The sequence below is a fragment of the Empidonax traillii genome, unplaced genomic scaffold (assembly GCF_003031625.1).
Source record: "Empidonax traillii isolate 1590-97213 ecotype Southwest subspecies unplaced genomic scaffold, ASM303162v1 scaffold239:size738852, whole genome shotgun sequence".
In the NCBI taxonomy this organism is placed as follows: domain Eukaryota; kingdom Metazoa; phylum Chordata; class Aves; order Passeriformes; family Tyrannidae; genus Empidonax; species Empidonax traillii.
Genome location: NW_020955432.1, coordinates 708851 through 734871, shown reverse-complemented (window position 1 = coordinate 734871; position 26021 = coordinate 708851). Strand labels below are relative to the sequence as shown.

At 43.3% G+C, this 26021-nt stretch overlaps 1 protein-coding gene across 3 annotated transcripts; it reads left to right on the top strand.

Annotated features, from left to right (window-relative positions):
- Positions 1–370: 370 nt before the first annotated feature.
- Positions 371–24243, top strand: RBL1 (RB transcriptional corepressor like 1). Of its 3 annotated transcripts, none has more exons than XM_027888488.1 (20): positions 371–567; positions 2164–2228; positions 2312–2440; positions 2560–2720; positions 3454–3503; positions 5080–5263; positions 6564–6730; positions 8591–8703; positions 9263–9366; positions 9857–9994; positions 11437–11601; positions 11760–11895; positions 13464–13730; positions 14676–14803; positions 16561–16737; positions 18152–18223; positions 18397–18478; positions 20115–20281; positions 20693–20857; positions 22442–24243. In XM_027888488.1, exons 1-20 carry the CDS (start codon positions 389–391, stop codon positions 22610–22612), a joined length of 2820 nt encoding a protein of 939 aa, XP_027744289.1. In that variant the 5' UTR covers positions 371–388; the 3' UTR covers positions 22613–24243. The 3 variants fall into 3 exon arrangements, with proteins under 3 accessions (XP_027744289.1, XP_027744288.1, XP_027744290.1); XM_027888487.1 differs by having other exon boundaries at positions 14622–14803; XM_027888489.1 differs by having other exon boundaries at positions 14622–14803; positions 20115–20280; positions 20634–20857; positions 22442–22594.
- The last annotated feature ends 1778 nt before the right edge of the window (positions 24244–26021 follow it).

Here is a 26021-nt window from a genome sequence, read left to right as displayed (position 1 = left end):
AATTACACCCAGCACTAGCGGGTTTTTGTGCGGTAACTTTGACAGGCTATTGCTTGTGGTTTTGCTGCCTGTCCTGCCTCCCCCTCCACACGTGCAGAGCTGTGTGTGATTTTTCCTTTCCACCCCTCCCCTGCCCAGCACAGCCGTGCTGGCAGCCTCTGCATCAGTGTTCCTCTGTCTCAAAGAGGGTCAAGGAGAAACCCCGGAATAATAAAAGGCAAAAAGCTTACAATATGTACAGTTTGGGAGTCTTATCAATAGAAATTGTAAATCTACGTAGTAATCTAATCAGCCATTAAGGAGTAAATATGTTGCATTTTGGCAGTTAGTTAAAGCTCAAAGCAGACCTTTCTTTTTTCTTTAAAGTTTAATTCAGTTTTTTAGCAAAATGAAGAAGTGGATGGACATGTCAAACCTACCACAGGAGTTCCGAGAGCGAGTGGAGCGGCTGGAGAGAAATTTTGAAGTGTCAACTGTGATTTTCAAGAAGTTTGAACCAATATTTTTTGATATATTTCAAAACCCATATGAAGAAACTTGCAAGCCACAGCGAAGCAGGAAACAGAGGTATGAGATTTTGAGATTTAATGTGACTTTTCCCTGGGAAGAGTTACACCCAGTACAGATCTGTGAAAATGAAGTTCCAAAGGGATGGGGCCTCTTTGGCCCTGAAACCCTGAGGGGGGACACCTCACGTTCCCAGGGCTTTGCATCCCGCTCCCTGTCACAGGTGGGAGTGGCTGTGTCAGGCAGAGGTGCCACGAGGTGGGTTAGCTTCGAGGCACAGTGAGGCCAGTGCTCTAAAGGTTTAGCAGCAATAAGTGAAGCAGCACAGGGGTTTTGTCTTGGCCCAGCGCAGGCAGCTGGTGTGGGGGCAGGAGCGCTCTGTGCTGCAGTGATACATCCTCTGTTACATCCCCAGCCACCCGCCCTGCTGGCTTCTTACTGTGGTTGCCAGATGAGGGGTGACACCAAATGGGAGGAAGTTACAGCTGCTGTGCTCGTTTTTGTGACAGATTTGGTGGTGTCATCTTCCACACACACGTGGAACTTCTGCCTTGATTAAAGGAGCTTGTCTGTGTTCCTTGCGGAGTGTGTGGCTGTCGCTGTGACATCTTTGGTGAGAGTGTAACCCTGGGGATGAGGGAGCCGAGCTGTGGCTCTGCAGGCTGTTTTTGTCAGCTCGTGTGGGTTCTGTGGATATGAGGGGGGATAATTGTTCTGGTAAAATGCTCCATTGTAGCTCCATAACTACGGGTGGAGCGTAGTGGGAGAAGTTTTATTGGGTGCTTTCTTTGTGTCCCTCAGGGCAGTGTTGGGTGGCATCACCATGGCTTTGGCTTCTCTTTGGGCTGTCCTCAGTAATGCCTTCCCTGGTCTTCCAGCTCCATGGGTTTGCATAATCTCTACCCCAAACAGGATTCAGCAGCTGAGCTGCAGTTCAAGCTATAATTGTGTGTTCTGAGGGGATGACTGATGCTTTAGTAAAATATTTAGGAGAAACCATCACTGGAATATATATAGTCCTTGTCACATCAGCATCTGTGGCTGCAGGAGGGTTTTGTGGGAGATGTGACACCAGCAGAAAATGTCAGAGGCAGCCACTGACTTGGAAACAGGGTCAGGAGTTGTGGATGCTGTGCTGGATGCCCTGTGGAGCCAGGTGGGAGGCTGTTTGTCGTGGGTTGGGGTGGTACACGACATGGTTTCAGGATGCCAGCTCACTTTATTACAACAGTATATATTACAGCTTTATACAGTTCTAGCTGACACATGTACACGCACCATTGGTTTACCACTAACATAACTCATGATTGGACATAGCCACACATGTCTGAACACAATAGGTCAATATTCCTAACAGGAACCCCATTCTGTGTCACAGTCCTTACTCTCCGTGGTTGAACCTATGCCAGATGTAAGTATTCCACCTTCGGTATTTCAGCTTACAGAGCCCAGAGCCAGCTGGGCTCCCCCACAGCTGTTGGCCAGTGAAAGCTGAAAGCAGGATGTGTGCTGAGGCTCCACGCCTTAGTGTGAAATTAAGGCAACAGCTCCTGCTGTTACTTTGAGCAGGGAAATGGAATGAAATTCCTGCTGTAAAACAAGGTTCAGCTTTCTGGAACTGAAGAGTGACTTCTCCCCACTTTTCCTTGTTGCCAGGCGGGTGCCATGCAGTGCCAAAGATCTCTTCAACTTCTGCTGGACTCTCTTTGTGTACACTAAGGGTAGGCTTGCTTGCTTTAGCTGCATGATTTGGATACTGTGAACTTCTGTTGTGTTGCTTGACGTGATGTGCTGTCTCTTCAAGGTAATTTCCGTATGATTGGAGATGATTTAGTAAATTCCTATCATTTGCTTCTGTGCTGCTTGGACCTGATTTTTGCCAATGCCCTTCTGTGTCCAAACAGAAGAGATTTGCTAAATCCATCGTTTAAAGGTACGGTGGGGAAAGATTATTTATAATCAAATGTGATTTTTTTTTTTTTTTTCTCGGGGTTCCTTTGAAATGAAGTTGAAGGTTGGTTGTCTTCCTCCCCCCCTCCTCCTCGTTCTCAGGCTTACCAGTGGAATTCCACGCTCTGGAGATCAGTGCCTCTGAAGATCCTCCCTGCATCATTGCCACGCTGTGCGAGCTGCACGACGGGCTCCTGGTAGAAGCAAAAGGCATAAAGGAACACTATTTTAAACCATACATTGCAAAGCTGTTTGATAGGAAGGTACATCTCACTAGTGCTGTGAGTGCATGGCCGTGCCCCGTGATGGGTCTCAAGACCATTTAGGTGCTTTGGGTTCCTCAGGAAAGAGTGCAAATGAGCAAAGGAACTCAGGCTGGGTCAGGTTTTCTTTGTATTTTAGCAGGAACAGAATTCACTCTCACTTTCAATGCTATGTGCTGTAAGGTGTCCTCTGTTTTAGCTTTTTATGTCAGTGGAGAACCTTTGCTTTCCTTTCTTGGCGTTGTGACACTGAATTATTAAAGGTGGTGTTTTCTTTGGGCAAAAAAATTTGATCTCCATGTAAAATAATTTTATGGGATGTCTGTTATGGTAGTGTGGGTCCTACTGCTTGTCTTGAAGTTGAGCAAAATGCTTTGGGAGGAAGAGGTTGAGGTTGTAGTTGTATGAACTGTTTTGTCTAGTTTTGATCCTGGAAATGTTCTCCAAGCTCTGTGGAAGTTCCTGTGTAGTTGTTTGTCAGATGAGTCCCTAACCTGGCAGCGAACAGATGCTGCATTGCAGGGCTGTGTCTGAAGAGTGAGTTCATCTGGAGCTTGGATCTCTCTTTGTCTTGATAATGGCACTGTAGCCCTTTGGTTTAGGCAAAAAAACCCCCAAAAAGTCCAGTTATGCACCTCAATCTCATTTCCTTTTTGACTAAAACCATCATGCCCTCACAACTTGGAACAGTTATGATTTTATTGTATAAGATATTTCTGCTTTTTATTCTTAGATCTTAAAAGGAGATTGTCTGTTGGATCTCTGCAACTTCACAGAAAATAGGTAAGTTACAGCTTTTGTTCTTAATCATGGGGCTTGGTTTCATGTCTAAAACACTGGCCTTTGTGTACTAAACCTCAGGTTTTCCTGTTTCTTATCTTAGCATATCTAATGGGTCTTTGATTATTGACCACCAGAGCTGCTCTCTGGCTGAAGGGCTTCCTTGTCCCGAGACATGGCCATGTCAGGGGCTCAGGCTGCAGAGCTTCCCTTGCTCTCAGGTTTTCTGGTGCTTGCTCTGATTTTCTGGTGACTAACCTTTGAGTAATCTAATACAAATCAAAGCCTGGACTCTGCAGTGCTCAGATGTATTTCTGTACACATATTATGCCCAGGTAGGGAGGTGTTTAAATTCATTTGTCAGTCTCTAATTGAGTGTATAAACCTGTGGATGCGGCAGAAGAACTTAAAAGAAAGAGAAGCAACAATTGCAAAACCACAAAAGAGGTGTAGTGTTTCTGTGGGAGGCGAGTGTAGTTGTTTCAGAAACTTTTTTAATTCACTTCTGAGAGCTAATTTAAAAGCAAAATAGGAACAGCAGCTGCTTTGTTCCGGATCACTTACGGTTTGGGGGTTCTTTTGCAAAAATACCCATTAATTTGTTTCTGCTGGGTTAGCTTTTAACTTGTTGGTTTTTTGGGAGTTTTGAGAAAAGACTTGATTGTTTTAACAGTGTAGATAACTCTTCAATTTAGGTATAAACCTAAATCACATGTATAAATTGTGATCCATTGAACACGCAACTTCTCTTAGTATTTCTTCTTTAAAATTAATAGTATTACATACAGTAATCCCTGTTCTTTTGCAAGTAGCCTGACACCTAAAGGAAGCATGGAAGCCTGTTTGGTTGTGGGAACACAGAGTTGCTTGTGTCATGAATACATTATGTTCCACTGATATATCTGCTCCAGTGTGGCTGGGACTGCATTCCTGGCCCATGGAAAGCTGCAGGCAGGATTTATTGATGGGAGCCAGTTCTGGTTTTTATCCAAAAGTTCCATTCCGCTCCCCAAGCATAAACTTGAAGCTTTGCAACCTTGGTGGGATTAAACATCCCTGTTTTCCAGTTGGGTTAGCTGGGATAAAGAAAGTGAAGGATTTGTTTGGTGTCACAGCTCGCTAGCTCTTCACTGTCCCTTCTGCTGCACCGGTAGCAAAATTACGGGCTGAGGAGTGGCAAAACCAGAAACCCAACGCAGGTGGTTGGATGCAGCTCCCGCTGGTGTGCTCTGTGTGTTCACAGATTTAACCTCTGACCAGTTGAGCACTTCCAGGCTGGTTTGTTCACAACAAGGGTGGAAGCAGAGTTGGTTCTCTTCCTCTTTGTACTGAGAGCTAAATGTTGGTGGTCACTTAGGAGGAAGAATGGTGAGTGCAAGGGGTGCCGGCGAGTTTTCAGTCTGAAGGCAGGCAGGGATGACCGCAGGCAGGTTGGCTGGGGAGGTGGAAGCAGCACTGCTGTCCAGAGCGTGGAACGCTTTGACCTCACGTGGTTTGGGTTTGTACCTGTGCTCCACTGGCACCTTTTTGTTTCTTCAGCAGTTAAACCTCAGGTGTCAAACCTGGGCTTCTCTTTCAGCAAAGCACTGAATAAAGAGTATGAAGAGTATGTTCTGACCGTGGGTGATTTTGATGAGAGAGTTTTCCTGGGAGCTGATGCTGAAGAAGAAATTGGCACCCGAAAATTCCCTGCAGATGTGCTAGTAGAGAAGACAACAGCCCGAGCTCCTACAGAGTGTCATCTGCAGCAGCATTTTGAAAAGGTGATTCATTGAGCACATCAGTCTTACTGGAAGGACTCAGAGTTTTCCCATCCTTACGCACTCTTTGAATTATTGAGGGGACTTGGAATTTCTTGAACTTCTTCCCAAGAGGAAGATGGGGATTGCCATTTGCAGGGTTCAGTACTGTCTTGCTAAGAAGAAATGGGGATGTCTTTTTCCTTGTGAAATTTATTGAATAACTATTCCTTAAACTAGATGAGAGCACTTTGATGTGTTTAGTCTGGTTTTGTCCAAGAAAAACCTGTACTTAGTTAATACCTAAATATGTAGGTCTTACAATTTTGTTCAAGCTCCATAATCATGCCACGAAACCTTGACGCTGGGTTCATTTATTTGTTTTCCCAGTGTTTCCTTTTTTAGGATAGGAAAAGTCAATTTTGTTACTCTTCTGCAGAAAATAACATTCCCAGCATAAACCTCACCAAACTCTCTCTCTTCATTACGAAAAAGTAACCTATTAACAGAGTAAATGTTTCACTGTGTTTAAAAATGTGCCATGTATTTAATGAAGTTGGCATGCAGGAAAATGCTTGATTCCTTTTGGATAATGAGAGAAATAGTGCTGGCTGTGTGAAAGAACCATATGCTGTTTGATTTACAGGTCTATTAAAAAATAAGAATTCTTATTCCAAGATGCTAGTGCTGGTATAAATGAATCCTATGGCTTAGCTTTTTCTGCCAAATGTAAGCGTATTTCATATTCAGGCAAATTAAAGACAGGGATTTGGAATGGGCTTTAGCAATTCTGAGCTTCAGTTTCTGTAAATATAACAATATTGCTATTTGTACATAATGACTGCAGGCTTAACCTTTTCTCATGATTTGCCATGTATCTTCAGAATGTTGTCTGCTCTGACAATAAATCCAAAAACTGTGTCACTTCCAGAGAGTAGGATACAAATAGGTATGTGCAGTCCATGCAGGAATGGAAGCATGTGCTTCCTCTTCCTTACCCTGTATTTTTCAGTGTTCAGATGATCTTAAAAAAATTGCAGGCTTTAAGATTTTAGGTCTTGATTTACTGTATTTAATTTTTAAAACCCTTTGAGTTAGTTTTCACCTGCATGAAGATTTGTTATATTTTGTATTTATGGAATCCTTGGAAAACTTTGGCTCATTTTCAGTCGGTTCTGAGCTCAGAGGTTTGATGAAGCCTCATGTTGTGTACTGGTGGTGTAATTCTAGTTTTTGGAGGGATTTTGCAGGAGATGCTCTTTTGAAAGGTTATTGAAACCGTTTTGTTGGCTGATTTTGCTTGTTATCTTCCTCTGTGTGACAGAAAAGATCGTTTGCACCTTCAACTCCCCTGACTGGCCGACGATACCTGCGAGAAAAGGAAGCTGTCATCACTCCTGTGGCTTCAGCCACACAGAGCGTGAGCCGGCTGCAGAACATGGTGGCTGGCTTGAAAAATGCACCCAGTGAACAACTTACAGCGATTTTTGAGTGAGTGTGTCCACTTCAGCTGCTCTCATTCACACAGGAACTGACCTCCCTGCTTTTTTTGTTTGGTGCAGAGTGTTTAGGTCCGTGTTTCTGTAGTATTTCCTGTTGAAAGATCTGTTTTCTACGTGACCTCATCTGGAGAAGGATGGCTCGACACACACTCCCCCATCTATCTGACTTTTCACCACCATGGTATTAATGGAGCCTCAGCTTTTGGTGGTGTTAATTTATCTGTTTCCTTGAAAGCCAAATGCCTTTTTTGTTTATTGGTGTGCATTTCAAACAAGTGTGGCTCTATTAAAAGATGTGGTAACTGTGCTGTCAGAGCTTTTGGAGGAGGACAGAAACGTTAGAATCAACAAGCTGTAGTGCTGGCCTTCGAGATGGGAAGATAAAACTGAAAGCAACCTACAGACTTCCCATTTCTCCTTCCTACTGCTTCAGGATGTCTTAATCTTAACTCCGTAGATCGGGTGTAAGCCTTGCAGTGACCCTGATTACTGTCAGTGCTGCTCTCTGGTGTAGCAGCAGCTGTGTTTTCCATGTTGGCTGTTCTGAGCTCTCTTCAGCTCACTGCTCTCCTCTCTGGCCCTAGTTCATAAAAAGCAGTAATTGAATAGTAAATACCTGTGAAGATGGGCATTTGCTTAACATCTGCAAGTCTGGGCCTTACTGTATTATGGTGTAAGGTCTCCAGATGTTTTTATTAACCAGAATGGATGTTTAGTATTAGCACTTAATATTTGAAGTGTGAAAGTAATGTTTTGTAAAATAACCATCATAAATAGGTGAAAAATATTTCTTGCAGTTCTCATCTTTGGAGTTACGTATATTTTGAAAGTTTTCCTAGCACTTGTTCTTTGAAGTTTACAAATGCTCAGCAGGATGCTTTTGTTTTGCATGTTTCTTTGATTTTTTTTTTAAGGACTGATATTATTTATATTGCACAATTAAGACATTAAAATGTCTTCAATTTTTAAGGAAAAATGTGTTTGTTCCAAGTAATAAACTGGTCTGTCAGGAGAGAGATAAATATTAAAATGAGAAAATAATTGAGTAAACCTCTTACAAGAGTTGTGGTGAGTACTTTGCTCATATTGGACATGAGTTCAGCAAGCACTAGGATACGTACTGTCTGATTGGGAGAAATGGGAGGAACTTTTGTTTGGATTGTGTAATATTCTGTGCTTTTTAATATTTTCTTTTTCAAATTAAATTCCACAGAGGTAGCTTTGCAGTTAATTAAAAGGCTTTTTTCAAAGAAACCTTAGTTGATTTCAGTTCTAGCTTTTCAGAACAGTTTAGTCTCTTAGATTGACATCAGTGACAAACCACTGTCCTGTAAAGCAGTTGCTGGAAGATCTGGAAGCATTCAGAGAGAGCATCTCCAACTGGAGATTCTCTGGCCCATTTTTATGACAGTGACTGTCTGGAGTTGCTGGCTCTTCAGTCTAAGCTTTTCTGTTCTCCCTCAGATTGAGCCTGGCTTGTGTGTTCTCGTGGATGCATTTGGTTGGTTGTTGCCTTTTGCAGCATCCTCACTACTGCCTTGCTCTCAGCAGATGCCTTTTTCTCCTGAGCGTGCTGCTGTAGCTCTTGCTTTCTCCTGCATTTGTTCCAAGATCCACATAGCCTCCCTAACCTTGTTAGGAAAGGAAAGAAGGACACAATATTTGTGTGGTTTATCTTTTCCTCTGTCTGGATAATCCAGGTTATTGCAGATGAGGAATGATCAGTATAATTGGCCTCCCTTTTTATTTTGGTGGTATGGTTTTTTTGTTGTTGTTCTTGAATTTGTGGGGGTTTTTAACTGGGTATTGGTTTGTATAAACAAGGCTTTCTCTCTGCCTTCTGCTTCAGGTCCTGTGCCCGCAGCCCCATGGAAAGCATCACCAGCAGAGTGAAGGAGATCGGTGAGACCTTCTGTTGCAGCTACACTCAGTCAACAGATGAGCAGCCAGGCTCTCATATAGGTACGGAGTGAAAGGCATGGGATGTTTCAGAATACTAAACCAGGGCAAATAGAGTGCATATACTCATATAGATACACTCTTGTCTGAGCACATAATGCAGTGGAGCTGTTTTTATCCCAGAACATATCCAAGCAGAAAACTGTTGCTGTCAAACAGAACACCGTAAAAAGTAAATACTTCTGACAGAGCAAACCCAAAGCTGCATTTCGAACTGGGATGACCAAGAGATCATGGAAAAGCAGCTCTTAACAAGTGTAAATTTGCATTCTGCTCTGCTTTGAAATTTAAAGCAAACTGAATACAAATAGAAAAATTATTATTGCAACCTTGCAAAACTACACCAGAAGAAATATTAAGTAATCCTTTAAATCATTTATTGACGAATTTTGTGCTGTGCTTGGGCCTAGCAGATTTCTGAACATACTTTCCCAGTTTGCAAAGTGTGTACACACACACACACACAATTTTCTTGGGTCAGGACAGGTTGCTCAGTTTAGTCTTAAGACTGTTCGTGCCAGTGGCATTGGACTTCATCATCTCTGTTGATTTTAAATTTCAGATTTTGCTGTGAACAGATTAAAACTGGCAGAGATCTTGTACTATAAAATCTTGGAGACTATAATGGTGCAAGAGACACGGAGACTGCATGGGAAGGATCTGACTGTAAGTAAAGACCTGTCAGAAGAGTAGACCACTTTTTGTAACAGTGTCTCAGAGTTTGTCTTCAGGCAGTTTCAGAACAGAGCACTGTAAAGCACTCTGCTATACTGTTAATATTTAAAAGGGGAAATACATGGGAGGTGCCTAAATGTGGTTTTTTTCTACTAGCCATCTGAATTTGTGGTGCCTTCTAGAATCACAGCTTTATGGACAGTTGACTCTTTTTCTCTTCTTGATCCAATGGACAATATCAGTACTTCCTGTTAGAAAGCACTGCATTTGCTCTGCTTTGTGGTGCACAGTAAGGAGGCCGGTTGATTTGTCCATAGTATGCCAAATGTGTTGGGGTTCATGCTGTTACTCTACATCTGGTCTGCCTAATTCCCCTGTAAAAAAGAGGAGGTTGTGAGCAGTGCAAAAAAGCAGGTTCTTCAACAAAATTCCAACTTCTGTTTGCCCAAACGAGTCATTGCCCTGCTGTGTGTGTGCTCAGGCTCTCCTGGAGCAGGACCTGTTCCACCGCTCCCTCATGGCGTGCTGCCTGGAGATCGTGCTCTTCGCCTACAGCTCCCCTCGCACCTTCCCCTGGATCATTGAAGTGCTTGACCTCAGGCCCTTCTATTTCTATAAGGTAAATAACCTCTGGCTTAGGACAGTATCAGTATTAGAAATGGCAGGTTACTGGATTGAGAGGTGTAGAAGATCAGGGAAGAGAAGGACTGATGTTATTGTGCACTATGCCTGTTCTAGACCCTGGCTGTCCTGAAATAATATTACCTGGAATATGGAATGCCAGAGCTGAAGCTGAAATATAAAACCAAACAAATCCATTTTGTAAGTGGTACTGAACTGTAACATGCTGTCAATCAACTTTTAGTTCTCCATCTCTCTACACTTTTAGTAGACTAAAGCATTCAAACATATATTTTGTTGGTACTCTATTTCTGGTCATTTTTTTAAACACATTTGCCTCACCTCCAATGTAATTTGGTTTGTGATTACTTCAGTCCTTTTATCACCTATCCATATGCTTCTAGCTTTTGCTGGACACCTCGCAGCTGACCATGAATAAATCAAGTAGTTCTGTTTAAATGACAGCAAAATTAAACCCTCTGGAAAAGCTCATTTATTTTCTGTTCTCCCTTTTTCCTTTACTCCTCAGCTTAGGGCAGTACTGAAGCTGAAACAAATCTGTCAGTATTGCTGTGGCTTTTGGTAGGCTCCTTCACAATGAAATGCACTGATGCAGAGACCAGCTTTGTGGAACAGATTTATGTTTGATTTGAACTCTGCTATTCAGTGTGTATTCTCACAGCACTCTTACTTAAAAAAAATTGCCATCACAAAGGCTTCACACCACAGAGACTTGTGACATCTGTAACTTTGTTCTCCAGGTGCTTAGTTTCTGTAGCAGGAATAACTAAAAATATCAGTAAGTCCTCCAGGGAAGTCTTACAGCATTTCTGTCTCTGGAGCTTTAGAAAAACAATCTGAATGCTCTTCTGACAAGAATAAAATAAATAAAGTGGATTCTGTGTTTTATGGGGGTGGAATATGATACTGCAGGGGATCGTCAACTCTGTTCAACTCCCACGTGTCCACGTTAAGGGTTCTGAGCATTTCTTAAAACTGCAGAGCAGTGGTTTTCAGCCCCTCGTGTGAAGTGCTGCTGGTTTGAGGGCAGGAATGCTGGGGTTGCCACGTGCCCTGCTGAGCGGCTGTACCTGCTCCCATCTCCCCAGGTCTGCTGCACGTGCAGGGTGAGCTCTGGGTGAGCTCAGTGTTTCAGTCTGTGCATGCTTAGCAATGGGAAGAGAGGGCCTAAAAACCCCTGGAGTGGGTTGGTCTGTGTTGATGGCACATCTGCTGTCCACTTCCGACTCCTGGGTTGCCTTTGGGAAAGGGGGTTAAGAAAACAAGGATCAGAAGAGGGCTGAGGAAGATGAAGATACAAGGAGAAGTCTGAAGCTCTATGCTGAAGTTTCAGACAGGATGGTGAAATAAAGAACAGTCTGATGATGTTCAGCATGAGCGCTGTGACCGTGGTGTGTGTGTGTGTGTGATTGCCATCAGGTCATTGAGGTGCTGATTCGGTCTGAGGAGGGACTTTCCAGAGACATGGTGAAGCACCTCAACAGCATCGAGGAACAGATTCTGGAGAGTCTTGCCTGGACTCGGAACTCGGCGCTCTGGAGTGCACTCGAGGCATCAGAAAACAAAGTCCCAACCTGTGAAGAAGTATGTGATCTGTTTCCCTTTAAATAGGAAATTCACTGTTCTTTCATAAAGAAAACTGTTCAAATGAGACAGTTGCTGCAGAAAATCTTCTTTTAATAGACCAGCACAAAGAAGGGAAATTCATTTGTTATCTTACGCTGACATTTCTTATTTCTCAGGTAATATTTCCCAGTAATTTTGAAGCCAGCAATGGAGGAAGTGGGCTTGGCCATTTGCCTATGATGCCATTATCTCCCATAATTCATCCTCGAGTAAAAGAGGTTCGAACAGATCTTGGTGGGAGTTTAAGACGGGGTATGTTCAAGGTTTCTGATACGATTTGAATGTGTGAATCTGGGGAGAGGGGTTTTCAGCTTCTTTGTAGTTGAATGTGAATTAAGCATTCAGAATTGTGAAGCCTCTTACTTGATCAAGGGAAGGTCTGGATTCACCCAGTCAAACTGGTACTGTGTCTCACTGGCAGCAGACAGTGGTGATGGTGCTTCTCTGCTGGACTGGAGCAGGTTTGGCTGCTGGTTTGATGCCAGGGTGACCTTACTCTCAGGTGGGTTGTCATCTAGTGGCTTATTGTCCACTGATGCTCAGATTTTTTTAGGGTTTTTTGGCTTTTTGTTTGTTTATTATCAGTGAATTTGATTGGATTTTAGGTGACTTTTTTTTTTTAATCAATGAAATGACAGGTACATTTATTCCTGCTTCCTACAGAACTGTTTTTTGCAGGAAGGGAGGGCAGTACTGTGCCTGCAGTACTCTCTGCAGGTTCCTGGGTCTCACATAGAGGCAGTGCCAGCACTGCTGTTTCCTTTGCATACCCCCCCTAGTTAGGAATTGCTGCTTTTGTTGTATCCCAGACACTATTCCAGATGTTCTTGCAGGTGCACCAGGACTTACTGGTTGTGTGATGTCTCCCTTTGTGTTTATCTGGCAAATCACAGGACAAGACTGATTGTTTTTTTAAATACTCCTCAGGAAAGAGACGTACGAGCAGTAGCTGTAGGTGTTGGGGTTTGTTGTTTGATGGAACAGGAAGCAGCTTGAAGATGGTGTCATATATGGGTAGGGCTGTGTGAGATGTGACCTTGTGTCTGGTACCAGAGGCTCCTCCTAACTTCAGCTGGAGAATGGTGGGGATTTGAAATGCTAATTTGCCCCTGGTACCAGGAGAACCATCTTGGCAGAGTTAGGAATATGGTCTCCAATCAGTCTTACCTGGCCAGTTATCCAGAAAGTTTCTGCTTCCTGGGAAATGGGAAACTGCTGTCGCTGGTATCCTGTCAGACTGCAGCAGAAATGCAAAAAGCTGTGAGCTGCAGCCTGTACATTAGTGCTGTGTGCTTGGGCCTTACTACTGGAGGAAGTACTTGAAGGCAACAGAAAAGCCTGAGAGGAGCAGGGGTGGGTGAGGGTGGAGGCACCAGACTCCAGTCAGTTTAGAGAGAGTTTGAAGCCAGAACCTAGAGAAGACTTGCATATCCAGGGAGTATGGTCAGTGTTCCTGGAGATAACTGTGATCAGAGGAATAGCAATTGCAAATATTACTACTTGCTAAGCAGACTGGAGTATCTGTGACCCTGTGTGTTCCTCAGTCTCTGCAGTTTTGTTTGGTTACTCGGCTTCCATGTGATACCTGATGGTAAAACTGTGCTGTCTGGGATGAGTGTGAAATAAAAGGAATCAGACTCCAGGTCTTGTTCACATCTCCTGGGAACAGTGAACTCTTAGAGCAGGTCTGGACTAGAAGGAATCTCTGGTGCTGTGGTGTAGTTGGAAGGCAGCCTTTCCCCTTCTCTGGAGAAGCAGTCCCATGAAGCTGCTGCTCCTAAGGTTTTGTTGATTCTATCTTTTTGTCCTTGGCATACCAGACACGCAGCCCTTGTCTCCAATCTCAGTTCATGAGCGCTACAGTTCTCCTGCAGCTGGAAGTGCTAAGAGAAGGCTCTTTGGAGATGACAGCCCCCGAGAAATGCAGATGGAAAAGGTCTTATCCAAGGGAACTAAGCTGACAATTGCTCCAGCGTCGAGCATTGGTGCTGAAAACGTGTCGGTGTCTCCCGGGCAGACAGTGCTGACCATGACAACCACCACAGGGCCGGGGAAAGTGGGACAGAAGGTCACTATCCCACTGCACGGTAGGAATTCTTCCTGGTTTTCTAATAGATGTTTTCCTTGCTTAGACAAATCATGCACTTTGAGCATGTATTGCTTTTTCTCTTTTAAAGAATACCGACTTTGTCAAAAAGAAAAAAAAAGAAAGCTTAAGTTCATACTGACATCTTCTCCTTGGAGACATGCTGAGGATTCAGAATCATGAACAAAGTTGTGGACTTCGTGCTTCTTCCAGTTATGCTTTACACAGATTAGGCAATGCTTTGGTTCTCAGCTCCAATAATAATTTACTGCAATTTATCTTAACTTCAGTCTGTTAAAATCATAAAAGGCTCTGGAATTCCTAGATAAGGGTCACGTGTTAACATTAGGAAAATACTGGGAGGCTTTTATTTTGTAAAGTTGGATGATGCTTGAATACTTCTGAAAATGATACATGAGCAATGAGTTTTATAGCCTTTTTCATTTAAAAAATTGGTCTATAGTTAAAGACAAGAAGAAAAAAATCTCAATTTTTCATGTTTAAGGAGATTTCCAGCAAGAGACTTTGACTGCTGTGGGCACTAATGAGGACTGTATGCTGTTAGGTTTGCAGAATAATAAAAAAAAAAAGGAGTGCCAACCTCCCCCAAAAGAGTGGAACACCAAGTAGAGAAATTGTGATTTCTTGTAAACTTTGTCCTTTCAGACAATTTTAGAAAAGATCATTCACATTCATAATCTTTCTTTAACTTTATCAGAAATGTAATTTTTAATAACTTCTGAAGAGTCAGAGGGATAGTCTCTTTAGCATCTAGTACAGAGGATGAGATGCCTTTAGTATGAAATGTTTGTAAATGAGTTTGGTTTGCAGTTTAGCTCTGCAGCGTGAGGAGAGCGACTGGTTTGTCTCTGGGTGTGTGTGTCCTCTCCAGGTATTGCAAATGAAATGGGTGGGATCACCCTGATCCCCATTTCAGTTAATCTAGGCCAGCCGTGTAAAGTGGAGGCTCTGGCTCCCTCCTGCCACCCCCCAGGGAACCCAGCCCAGGAAGTGCAGGTGTCAGCAGCCAGCAAACCAAAGAGGACGGGGTCCTTGGCGCTGTTTTACAGGAAGGTAAGTGGCCCTGTTGGAAGTTGTGCTGTGCTTCTGCTCGTGGCTGTGCTGGAACCTGCCTCCTTGTGCAGCTTCCATTACCTTTCAGTCTTCATATGCCTTTCCTTTGGTACCTGCAGTTCTTCAGTGCCTCGGAGAAGGGAGAAGATGTTGAGTGTTGCAGAGAATCCAGTTTTCCCCATCCCATTCACGAGATTCTTTTGCTCTTAATTAAGACCCCGTAAATCACTGTCAAAGACATATTGGCAGATTTTAGTTCTCTTGTCTATTCTGACTGCTTCCCACATTTGCAAATTAGACGTATCCGAGATGAGATGATTCTCCCGTGTCTTGCTCTTTCAAAACTGCACTGCTGTGGATCCAGCACCTGGAGATTCTCATTTGCCACTCTGAGGCCTGCCTGGTGGTGCTGGTCTTGCTGGGCAGGGAGCTCAGAAAGCAGTGATGAATGACACACTAGCTAAGGGTCCCTAGAAAGAAGGAACTTCTTGAAACAATGCAGGATTTAAGGGGCAAGTTAAGAACTGGGTGTGCTTCAGAGAAACTTCAGATGACTCACTTCTAGTTACCTTCATTTCTAGTGTGGAGTGTGTGAGGGGCCTTTGGAGGAGGCAGGGTAACTTGGTCTAAGTAACTGCAAAGAATATATGCTTGAATTAGTCTCTCAAAAATATTACAAGATTGGGTTTTTGCTGTTATTTTCTTACTAGAGAAGTTATTTTTAGAGGTTTTCCCCTTTGGCGGTATCTGTGTTAAAATCCAACCTAGAAAATTCTAAGATGAACAATCTTCAAGGTACATTTTAATACAGAACGTAATTTCTGGAAATACTTGTAAGCCACATCCTGTGTCTGAACTATTGGCTCTTTAATATTTATAGTGACAGTCTGTCTCTCTGAGAATAGATTAAGAATTGGGTAGCCAGCTGCCAGGTGGGAACATTGCAATTTGGAATGTTTACTCTCAGCTAGGGAGTACCTTCAGCTGTAGCCGTGCATTTGACCAATAAAAGACAGTATCTTCTTCCTAGTTATGAAGGAGAACTCAAATCTTGACTTAAATTTGTCTTTAAATTTTGACCTTCCATTTACATTGATCATGCTATTCACAACTGACAGTTTTGCCCTCCCATCCTTTCTTGCTCCTATTCAGTAGAGCAAGTGAAAATAAAACTACCTCCTTCTGCTTTCTAGCATAAAGAATGGGCCAAATTAGTTAGTGAGGCATGTGATGTAGAAGCTGTAGGCATAATGTTTTTAGGCAGGTTTTCTGTAAGCATTAGAGATTCAACAGCTAAGGAGTGGACAACTTAGTCTTGGAATCACAGAATCCCATAATGGTTTGGACTGGAAGGGACCTAAAAGATCATCTCATTCCACCCCCCTGCCATGGGCAGGGAGAGCTTCCACTACACCAGCACTTCCAGGGATGGGGCAGCCACAGCTTCTCTGGGCAACCTGTGCCAGGGCCTGCCCACCCCCACAGGGAACAGCTTATTCCCAATATCCCATCTAACCCTGCCCTCTGGCAGTGGGAAGCCATTGCCCCTTGTCCTGTCACTCCAGGCCCTTGTCCAGTGTCTTTCTCCAGGCTGAACAACCCCAACCCTCTCAGGCTGTCCTCGCAGGAGAGGTGTTCCCTCCCCCTAGTCATCTTCATGGTCCTTCTAGAACAGCTCTGCTTTGAGCCATTTCATTTCTGCAGGGTGGGATGAGGCTGTTTGGCTTCACTCTTTGCTGGGTGTGTTTTCCTTGCAGGTTTATCACCTGGCCAGTGTGCGCTTGCGTGACCTGTGCTTGAAACTGGACGTTTCCAATGACCTGCGCAGGAAGATATGGACGTGCTTTGAGTTCACCCTGGTTCACTGTGCTGATCTCATGAAGGACAGACATTTGGACCAGCTCCTCCTCTGTGCCTTTTATATCATGGCAAAGGTAACGTGTAGTTTTTAAGAAATTCAGGGAATTTTATGTTCAATTGACAGTGTCAGGTGTGTTCAGAGTTTACAGTTTGGTTGCTTCATTCTTGTCATATTACTGGGGGGAAGGGAGAAGTCCTTCCAAGAAGTGCCTGAAGTCCCAGTATGTGTTTTGCCTTGGTTTGCATATCTTAAAAGTTCCCACCCACCAGCCAGTGTGTTGAGAGGGTTTTTCTTCTCTTCCTGAGCACATTCAAAGAGAGCACTGGTTGATACAGACCCGTGTTGCCCCACATTTGTTTTCTATCCTGTTTGTCACCTTCACGATCTGTATAATCTGAACCAGAAAATCCATTACAGTTACAAGATTAGGCAGGTGCAGAAGTTTGCAGGAGCAAATGTATGTAGGGAAGGTTTCTGTTCCCCAAAAATCCTGTTAGCTTTTGAAGATCCAGGCTGAGGAATTGTGCTGGTTGTCTGCTACTCGTACTTTTTCATTTCTTATTCCATTTGCCAGCTTTGATTTAAGGTGTTGTTAAGTTGGATTATGAAACTGAAATATTGGTTTGACTCAAACTTGAGCTGATGGTTACAGTGTCCATCAAGTCTAATTCAGACACAAAATTCAGGAGGGGAAACTAAGCCCAGGCTCCTTCCACTGGGGCTGAATTATCTTTTCTTGAGGCAGACAAATGAAGAGGAGCACCATGTATGGAGGGAAACTGATGTTTAAATTGTGACTACCTGTGCTCTTAACTGCTTAGGCTCACCTGACATCAATACTGAGAGCTGCAGGAAAGCAATTCTTTGACTAGTTAGTGCTCTAATTGATCGTGTAATTTGCCAGTTGTTTGGGATTTTTCATAATACAGGCTTTCAAGTGCTGTCTTCAGTGCAGTGTGAGACCTGATAACTTAGCCAGAGACCCTGATACATTCTCTCCTGGCCCCTACTCCTAAATTGTTCCTTATCTGCTGTTGAAATTGCAAATGTATGGCTGAAAAAACTGCTTGAACAAGTGAGCTATTTTGAAGTACAAAAGCGAGATGAAATTGCGTTGAGTGTACGTACCTGCCTAGTGTCTTGTTCAGGATTTCCTCACTTTCTGTTTAGAAAAGTTATGGGGTCCGGTTTCCAAATTTACAAAACGCATTTTTGACTTTGTATTTCCCTTCTTTAATTTTAAGTGTCACTGGAAGAAAAGTTGAAAAAGAAAAATGCCTACCCATCATAAGCAATAAAAGACTTCTGTGGCTAAGAAACAAGGAATTCCTGAATGAGAAAAATCCTTGGTGTTTTCTTATTCTCATGACCAGGACTAAATTTTAAGATTATGTACTGATAGTAATACACCAAAAAGCTGCATGCTGGACCTGAGCAGCCCAGCCTTCATGCTTACACTTGGTCTTCAATACCCTTTTTTTTTTCAGGTAACCAAAGAGGAAAGAACTTTTCAGGACATAATGAAAAGTTACAGGAATCAACCACAAGCAAACAGCCATGTGAGCCAATAGCATTGCCTTTCCTTTCTGCACATCTCAGAGCTGGCTTTCAAGTGTTTGTGCTCATAAAATCCTGTGCACTGTAATATTCATTCCTATTCAAATGGATTTCTTCTGGTCTCTTGGCGTCCTCGTTTTCGTTGACATGTGTTTTTTCCCCTGGTGTCTTGTAGGTTTATAGGAGTGTCTTGTTGAGAAATATTTCTGCTGATGTCTCGGGCAAAAATGCAGACCCAGATATGGAGATGGCAGAAGGTGGGTACAGCAAAGGAATCTGCTCTCTTCAGTAATGTACTTGTGGGCTTTTAAAGAACTGAACTGTCAAGTGATAAGAACTGGAGCAAATTTTACAGTTTTAAATATGTTAAAGAAGAACAAATGTACTGTTGAAAAAGAAACCTTGTCAGTAGCTCTGCTGTGTGATAGAAGTGGAAATTATGCTTCGTAGTTGGAAAGAATGTTTGGTGTCCATAAATTTGGTTGCTCAGGGTTGAAGTATCTTCTTAGTTTGTCAGTTATATTATAGTTCTTGGACAGCAACACTGGTTAAGAAAGAAAGATGAAGATGTACCTGGAATATTATGATTTTTTTTTTCTTAATATCACCTTTTCTGAAGATTTAAGTAGGAAGAACTTGTTTCAGAAAATAAAAATGCTGACTCTCTAAGGCCACCATTTTCTTATGTTCAGCTTTCTTTTAAATAGAAGAAATTTTCTTTGCTTTAGGCTAGAGGAGAAAAGGGTAAGGGCAGTATTTGAGAAAAGCGTGAGAAGTGTGCTGTGCCCATTTTGAGTGACACGTCAGGAGAGTGAGAGATCTTGAGCCCATGTGTGAACCCATGAGCAGAGCAGGTGTGCAGCCAGGACACACGTGGAGTTCAGGAGCTTGTTCTTTGTGGTATATTCCCACTGTGGCTGGGATTCAACTGCCTGTAGGAGTATTAAAGCCATTTGTAAAGGCCTGTTGAGGATTCCACCAGGGTTCAGGAAAGTGCTGATCTCCTGTAGTTCAGCATCCTGTCTAACAAATCCACACTTCTTGGATGTCTTGGAGTATCTGAAGTGACACTGGGCTCCAGTGTTTTGTCAGACAAATGTACTTGGTTACAAAGTTCTTCAGTGGCTTTTCCTGCCAGACGTTTTCTTCAGTTTATAGACTTGTGTCTCCTTTGTTTAGTAACCCCTGTTCTTTCGACACCAGCTCCCAGGAACATGTGCCTGTGTTGTGACAGAAGGCAGACAGAGTTACAGGTGTCAGCTGGAGCTTTTGATGTTTGTCTCCATGCAGTGATGGCCAGAGACTTTATTCTGTGCTGCCCTGTTTTACTTGGCAGTAAGCAGGATGGAGGAGGAGACATAGAAGGTTGTATTCAGTAGCACTTCAGCTTAATTAGGGGAGAAAGAACATTAACAGAAATACACTTGCTGCGTGGCTGCAGCTTTTCCCACTGAACATAACAAACCTGAACAAATGGTGCCATAGCTTCCTTGCAGCAAATGTGAGTTGAGCTGATCAGTAGAAACTTTCACAGAAGCCAAAAGCTGAGAGGTGTCAGACTGCTTAAAACACAGTTTTAGGGGCATCTAATGGCTTTGTACCACTCCCCAAAATAAGCGTGAGAGAAGGGGTCAGTTGTGCTACAGTTCCTTGCTACAGCTATTTCCAAGTTTGGAATGAAGGCTGGTATTGGTGGCCATAACCCACTAGCCAGCTCACAGCGATTGGTAGCTTCTCAAAGTGTTCATAACCATCTGCAGCAGCCCCTGCTCCTTCCTCAGGCACGTTTCTTTAATTCCTCTCATTAATTAGCCAACTTGCCATGATTTTGGACATGGTAAGTTGGACTCTGAAGCACCCGGTTTTTGACATCTGAAGCTCTCTCTTTGTTAGACTCGGCTGTGAAAGCTGCCGGTTCCTCGGGACGATCCTCAGCAGAGAACTCCAGTGAGTCGGAAACAGAGGAGAGAGGAGATCTTATTAAATTTTACAATGCAGTCTACGTAGGAAGAGTAAAGTCATTTGCACTGAAGTACGATGTCACAAACCAGGACCATGTCGTAAGTAAAGTATTTTGGAATGTTTTTCCTGACAGTTGAACACATGTCAGTAATTTTGTCCTGTCACTCACCTGGTGTGGGTGAAGTCAGAAAGTTGTAGGTAATGGTATGAAAACTTGCTTTAACAGCCCCTCGAGAGAACAGATGCAGATGCTGTTGAGTTTGTAAACCTGGTTTCAGCTTCCTTACCTCAGTGCAACACCCATTTTCTCCAATGCTTGTGGACCATCTCTATAACATATCTAGAAAATTAATTCTGTTATTTGATCGCTATTTGATCTGTTGTTTACCTCTCACAAGATAAAATCTTCTAAAGAAGACCTGGAGGTGTATTAGTCTTTCCTTCTGTGCAATTACTGCTCTTAAACATCTCGTGGTTCAGCTCCCAGGCAGATGTGTCCTCCCTTGCAGATGGAAGCCCCTCCCCTGTCGCCGTTCCCCAGCATCAGGCAGCAGCCGCTGTCTCCCCGGCGCATCTCCCAGCAGCACTCCGTGTACGTGTCGCCCCACAAGAACGGCACCTGCCTGACACCTCGAACTGCTCTGCTCTACAAGTTCAGTGGGAGCCCTTCCAAGGTACACAGCAAAAACAGGTTGAAAGGGGTCGGTTTGTGTCATGGTTTTGCTCTGTGTCACTTTGCTTTCACACCCCCCACGCAATTACTATTAGTTGAGAGAAGGTTTATGCAGACAAAAGAGACTGGATTTGGGAAAATAATATTAACATTTATTACTAGTAAGTTAAAACTAAAGAACTATATCTACAACAATTTTACTTAAGTAAAAGTGCTATGTATTTACAGAAATACTTCTCCCCCCTTTATATCAGTCCAAGGAGGAGAAGCAGTCTTTTTCTCCATTCTTGGAGCTCCAGGTCTCTTCAGTAATCTTCTCTTATCTCTAGGACAACAACTCTGATTCATTGCAGCTGGAACTGTTTCTCTTTTGCTCTGTGTTGGCCTCCAGGGCTGGGCCTACTCCCCTCCTGGGCTAAGACCGGAGCCTGGGGGGTTACCCAGGCTTTGAAGGTTTTCTCTTCCATGGACTTGCAAGGGGACACTTGCCTACCATGGATCTTCCCCACAGGGTTACAAGGGATAATGGCTTATAAGTCCACCCCTGTTTTCCTGTGGAGGTCCCTTCCCACGGTAGAACAGTCCTTGATAGACCTCTCCAGCATGGGTCTAGCATGGATCCCACACATGGATCCCTACTCGAGCCGTTTTCTGCTCCAGCGTAGGTTCTCTCAGGGTCACAGATCTCCAGCACCAACAGCGTGGATCTCTCACTGAGATCCCAAGCTTACCTGAGCCGTTTTCGCTCCAGAGGAAGCTCTCAGGGTCATAAATCTGCAACAGGTCTCTGCCTCGTTTCAGTCCCTCTCATGAAGTCTCGACTCCATGGTACATCCACAAGCTCCTCTGTGAGCCGCATGGGGGTCTCCTCACTCCAACAATCTTCTACAGGCGGCTGGGATTACTTTTCAGTCTTTTCCCTGCTGAAGGGAGAGAGTGAAAGGGGGGAGAAACAGCCCCCCTCCTTCGAACTTCTCTCTCCTGTAGCTGCCAGCTTTGACCTTGGACGTCCCTTATCTCTTTGCTGGAATTTTTCTGCAGCAGTTCTTCATCTAAGCAGTCAGTCTTCTAAATTTTTTTTTCTTCACTCTCTTAGAAGAGAGAAGGGGGGCTTCAGTGCTGCACCTGCCCCCAGCCCAGGCCGGGGGAGGAGGGGGCCTTGGCCCTCCTTAGGGCCTGCCGCTGCCCATACATGGCTGCTAATTTCAAACTGTGCAATCAACCTTCTCTTCCGTTTTCTTAAATATGTAATTAGCAAAGGCGTTACTGGAACTTTTGATTGGCTTTTTGTCCGGAAATCCACCTGGACAAAACCATTCTCAGCCCCAGGGGCTGGCCAGCTGGGCAAAACCATGACAGTTTGAGAGTGGGTTAATTAGTCTCCTAATTAGGATGTGGTATAGTGCAGTTCTAATGTGCTATAATGCATCTAGTCTCTTCGTTTGCACCGAAGGGTAGAATTATGTCTGTGGAATCCATCACTCAGAGGTTCAGAATAGCCTTTAGTTTTCAGATACTTGAAAACCAGAGCAAGTTTGAAATGGGGACAGAGTAACTCATGATTTTTTTTTTATCTCGGTCACAGAGTTTGAAGGACATCAACAATATGATAAAACAAGGTGAACACAGGAGCAAGAAGCGAGCAATAACAATTGACAGTGACACTGAATCCCCCACGAAGCGACTCTGCCAGGAAAATGATGATGTTCTCCTAAAACGTCTCCAGGATGTCGTCAGTGAAAGAGCAAATCATTAAAACTGCCCGTTTCCCGTGGGATCTGAAAACTATGGAGCTGGATACAGCTGTTGTGCTGTTTGTTTCCTGGTTTTGTGTACAGACAACTGCCAAATTGCTTTAACACTGAACTTTTACCTGACTTCCACAGGATGCAAAAAGCAAGAGTTAAGTAGGAAATGCCAGTGACCTTCATTCCCAAAGGCCACGCTGTGCTAGAACTTTGAGCTGTTTTAGCAAGAGTGTTTTGTAGAAAGCCATACTGGATGTTCTCAGGCCTAACTAGGAGCATCGTGTGTTCTGAGTGTAACTCAGCTTCTAGTAACATTGGTTTTATTTTTGGAATCAGATTGGTAAAGAAATGAGTGAACTCAGTTAAAAGTTTCCTCAAGCTTTTTGTATTTGGAGAAAAAATTTTCAAAGTGCCTTATTTTAAAAGAATGTGGAATTTTATGCATTATTTTACTGTGGAGTAACTGGAGGGAGAAAAAGTGGATCATTTAGCCTCAGGAAGAGCTGAGCAGTTTTGAACTGTCAGAACTTCAGTTAAAGTGTAGGTTGTGACATGGATCTGACAGCTTTGCAGTAACGAGGGCAATAATCAAAAAATGCAAATAGCAGTGGCCTAAATTGGACTCTGGTAAAGCACTCGGTGAATTCCCTTTCTTTTGAGCCAGTGGGTGCTGCCACATTGGCAGCCTGCCCTAAAAGCTTTTCATATGGATGGCAGCTCACCCTGAAGATGTACAAGCTGGTTACAGTTGAAAATCAGCAGCTGGGGCAAGATGAGAGCCATAGAGAACCTTCTCAGCACTGTAATTTTCAGTTTCTGTGTAACTGAACTGAATAAAAAAAAAAAAGGAACGATTACATAGGACTTGTTTGAGGAGCTCTGTTCACTTCATTGGCTGGGTGGGTTACTATGGAAGTGTTAGGAAGAGAACTGTGATGATTTTGGGCAGTCTCAGCCAATGAATTTGGCCAGGAGTGATAGAGCAGAAACTGATTACAAAGCGTGTGTGTGCAGGGACACTACTCAGCAAGGAGTAGAAAGTTTACAAACTTGGTTTTGAATTCTGAACTACTTGAATTTTGAGTTTTGGTGTTTTTTTTAGTTTCAAAAAAAAGGTGCTTGGTGCTTGGCCGTGGAGAGCTGCAGTGTGAGGAAATGGCCATGCAGTGGAGTAACTTTCATGGAGATTCTTCTGTTCAGTTCCTTGAATTTTATTCAAGTTTTAAGGTTTGTCTTCAGAGTTTGAGATAAAAAGTGGAGGATTCTAGCCTTTTTGGGTGGGAAATGTATGGTCAGACATAACAGGGTCAGTCTTTTCACAGTATTGTATGAGGAGAGTTTAGTTGATTCGGTCTAGATTTGACATTACATGCAGATCTCCTCTTGTGTCTGGTCCCCACACTGTCGCTGCCTTCTCTGAAACCAGAAAACTGATGGTGCCAAAATCCTTATTAGTTGTTGTTAAGTGTAGCGTTTCTGCAGTTCAGAATTTTTCACCTTTTTAGGTGATAGGAAAAATATTTTTGGCTTGTTGAGCAGCTAAAACAATAGCTTACATGGAAATTTTGTTAACGGTTTCAAAGTGCCTTTACATGTAAATCTTTGTTTTATAATAAACAACTAAAAAGTATTTTAACCTGTGTTGCTATATTTCCTGTTGTTTCCCTATACTAATTCATTAAACAGTGCATTTTCTATAATGTCAAAGACCATCGTTTTTATGTTCCCCAAAATTTCTTAGGGATTTTTTTCTTTTTCAAATTCATTGTATTTCAGGTGTTTTGTCTGAAGTTTCCTCCTGAGGTTTCTTTACTGTTTGTGCTTCAGACCACTGCAGTTCCTGGGAGGAGAAGGTGAGTAATACATTATATGAAGTAACCAAAAAACAAAGAAAGGGAGAATCCCCTGCAGTGACAGGTGACATGCCCACAGAGAAAGGTGTGACTCCAGCATAGGTGAGCTGTTGGACTCGCTGTGGGCTTTTAGTTCTTATCTGCCAGCACTGCAGCCACATCCAGGTGCTGGTACTGGCTGCCTCTCTCCCAGACATGTTTCAAAAGCAGCCTTGGACAGGTTCAGATCTGTACCAGCTGGTTTTGTCACTCCAGGTAAACATAAAGGTGGCATGAACTCAGAGCTTTTTAAATGACTTGTTCACCTGCTCTGAGGGTGGGGAAAAGGCTAATTAGTGCAGATTCTGCTGTAATGATGTTTTAAAAGACTAATCTGTAGTTCAGAGAATCAGAATATCCTGAGTTGAAGGGAACAACAAGGATCATCAAATCCAACTCCTGGCCCTGCACAGGCCACCCCAACAATCATAGAATGTCTTAGGTTGAAAGGGACCTTTTAAGATCATCTGATTTCCTACCCTGTCCCTGAGAGTGTTGTCCAAACCCTCCTGCAGCTCTGGCAGCCTTGGGGCTGTGCCCACTGCCCTGGGGAGCCTGTTCAGTGCCAACCACCCTCTGGGGGAAGAACCTTTCCCTGAGATCCACCCTGAGCCTGCCCTGACACAGCTCCAGCCATTCCCTCAGGCCCTCCCAGTTTTGGGTCATTGTGGGGACGGAGGAACACACACAACGACCTCGCAATCAATAAGCGTGTTCGATTTATTATCTATAAGGCAGTCATTTTATAACATGTGTAATAAGCTCATACATATTGCAGAACCTAAGCTCAGGATTGGTTGGCCTTTAATATTGCTTACATACTGCTGAAGTTATGTCTGGAGTTTTAGTCCCTTTTCTTTATCTTAGTACCAAATTCCCTTTTTAGACTTTCGGTTTCCCTCCCTGCTACATTCTCTCTGCCACATTCCCGTATTTGCTACATTCTTTGTTAGTCGACCACTTCCAAGGACACCATCCTTCAATGCCTCTTCTCTGTTAACCATTTTTGAGCCACACTATCCAGAGACCCCCCCTCCACACCTCCCCCGTTGTCTTTTAACAAGCTGAGATAGGCATGGGGGAACATGGTATCGAGGGATCGAGCAATACAGCGCTGAACACAAGCAAAAATGCAGGGCAAAAAAAATAATAAAAGCAGAACAAAAAAAAACAACTGGCAGTAACTGTTTAAGGGCGTCCTTCAACCACCTAGCAATTCCCCAGGAAGCAAACCAGTCATCTAAGCTAGTAGCGCCCACCTTAATGTGATGCAGCAGCACAACCATAAAACAAATAATAGAAGGAAACCTGTTTTGATCGTAAGCAAAAGCTATCTTGATAGTTTCAATTTTCTAAGAGAATACTTAGCTATTGTAATTCTTTGATCTTGCTTCCAATCTTCGAAGGCTAGCATGTAACAATTTATCATAATTAAATTTATACAATACATTCTCTTAAAATCTTAACACTTATAAAGTATTTTAAGTTCACACACATAGATATCTAAGTAGTTTTTTCAATCATA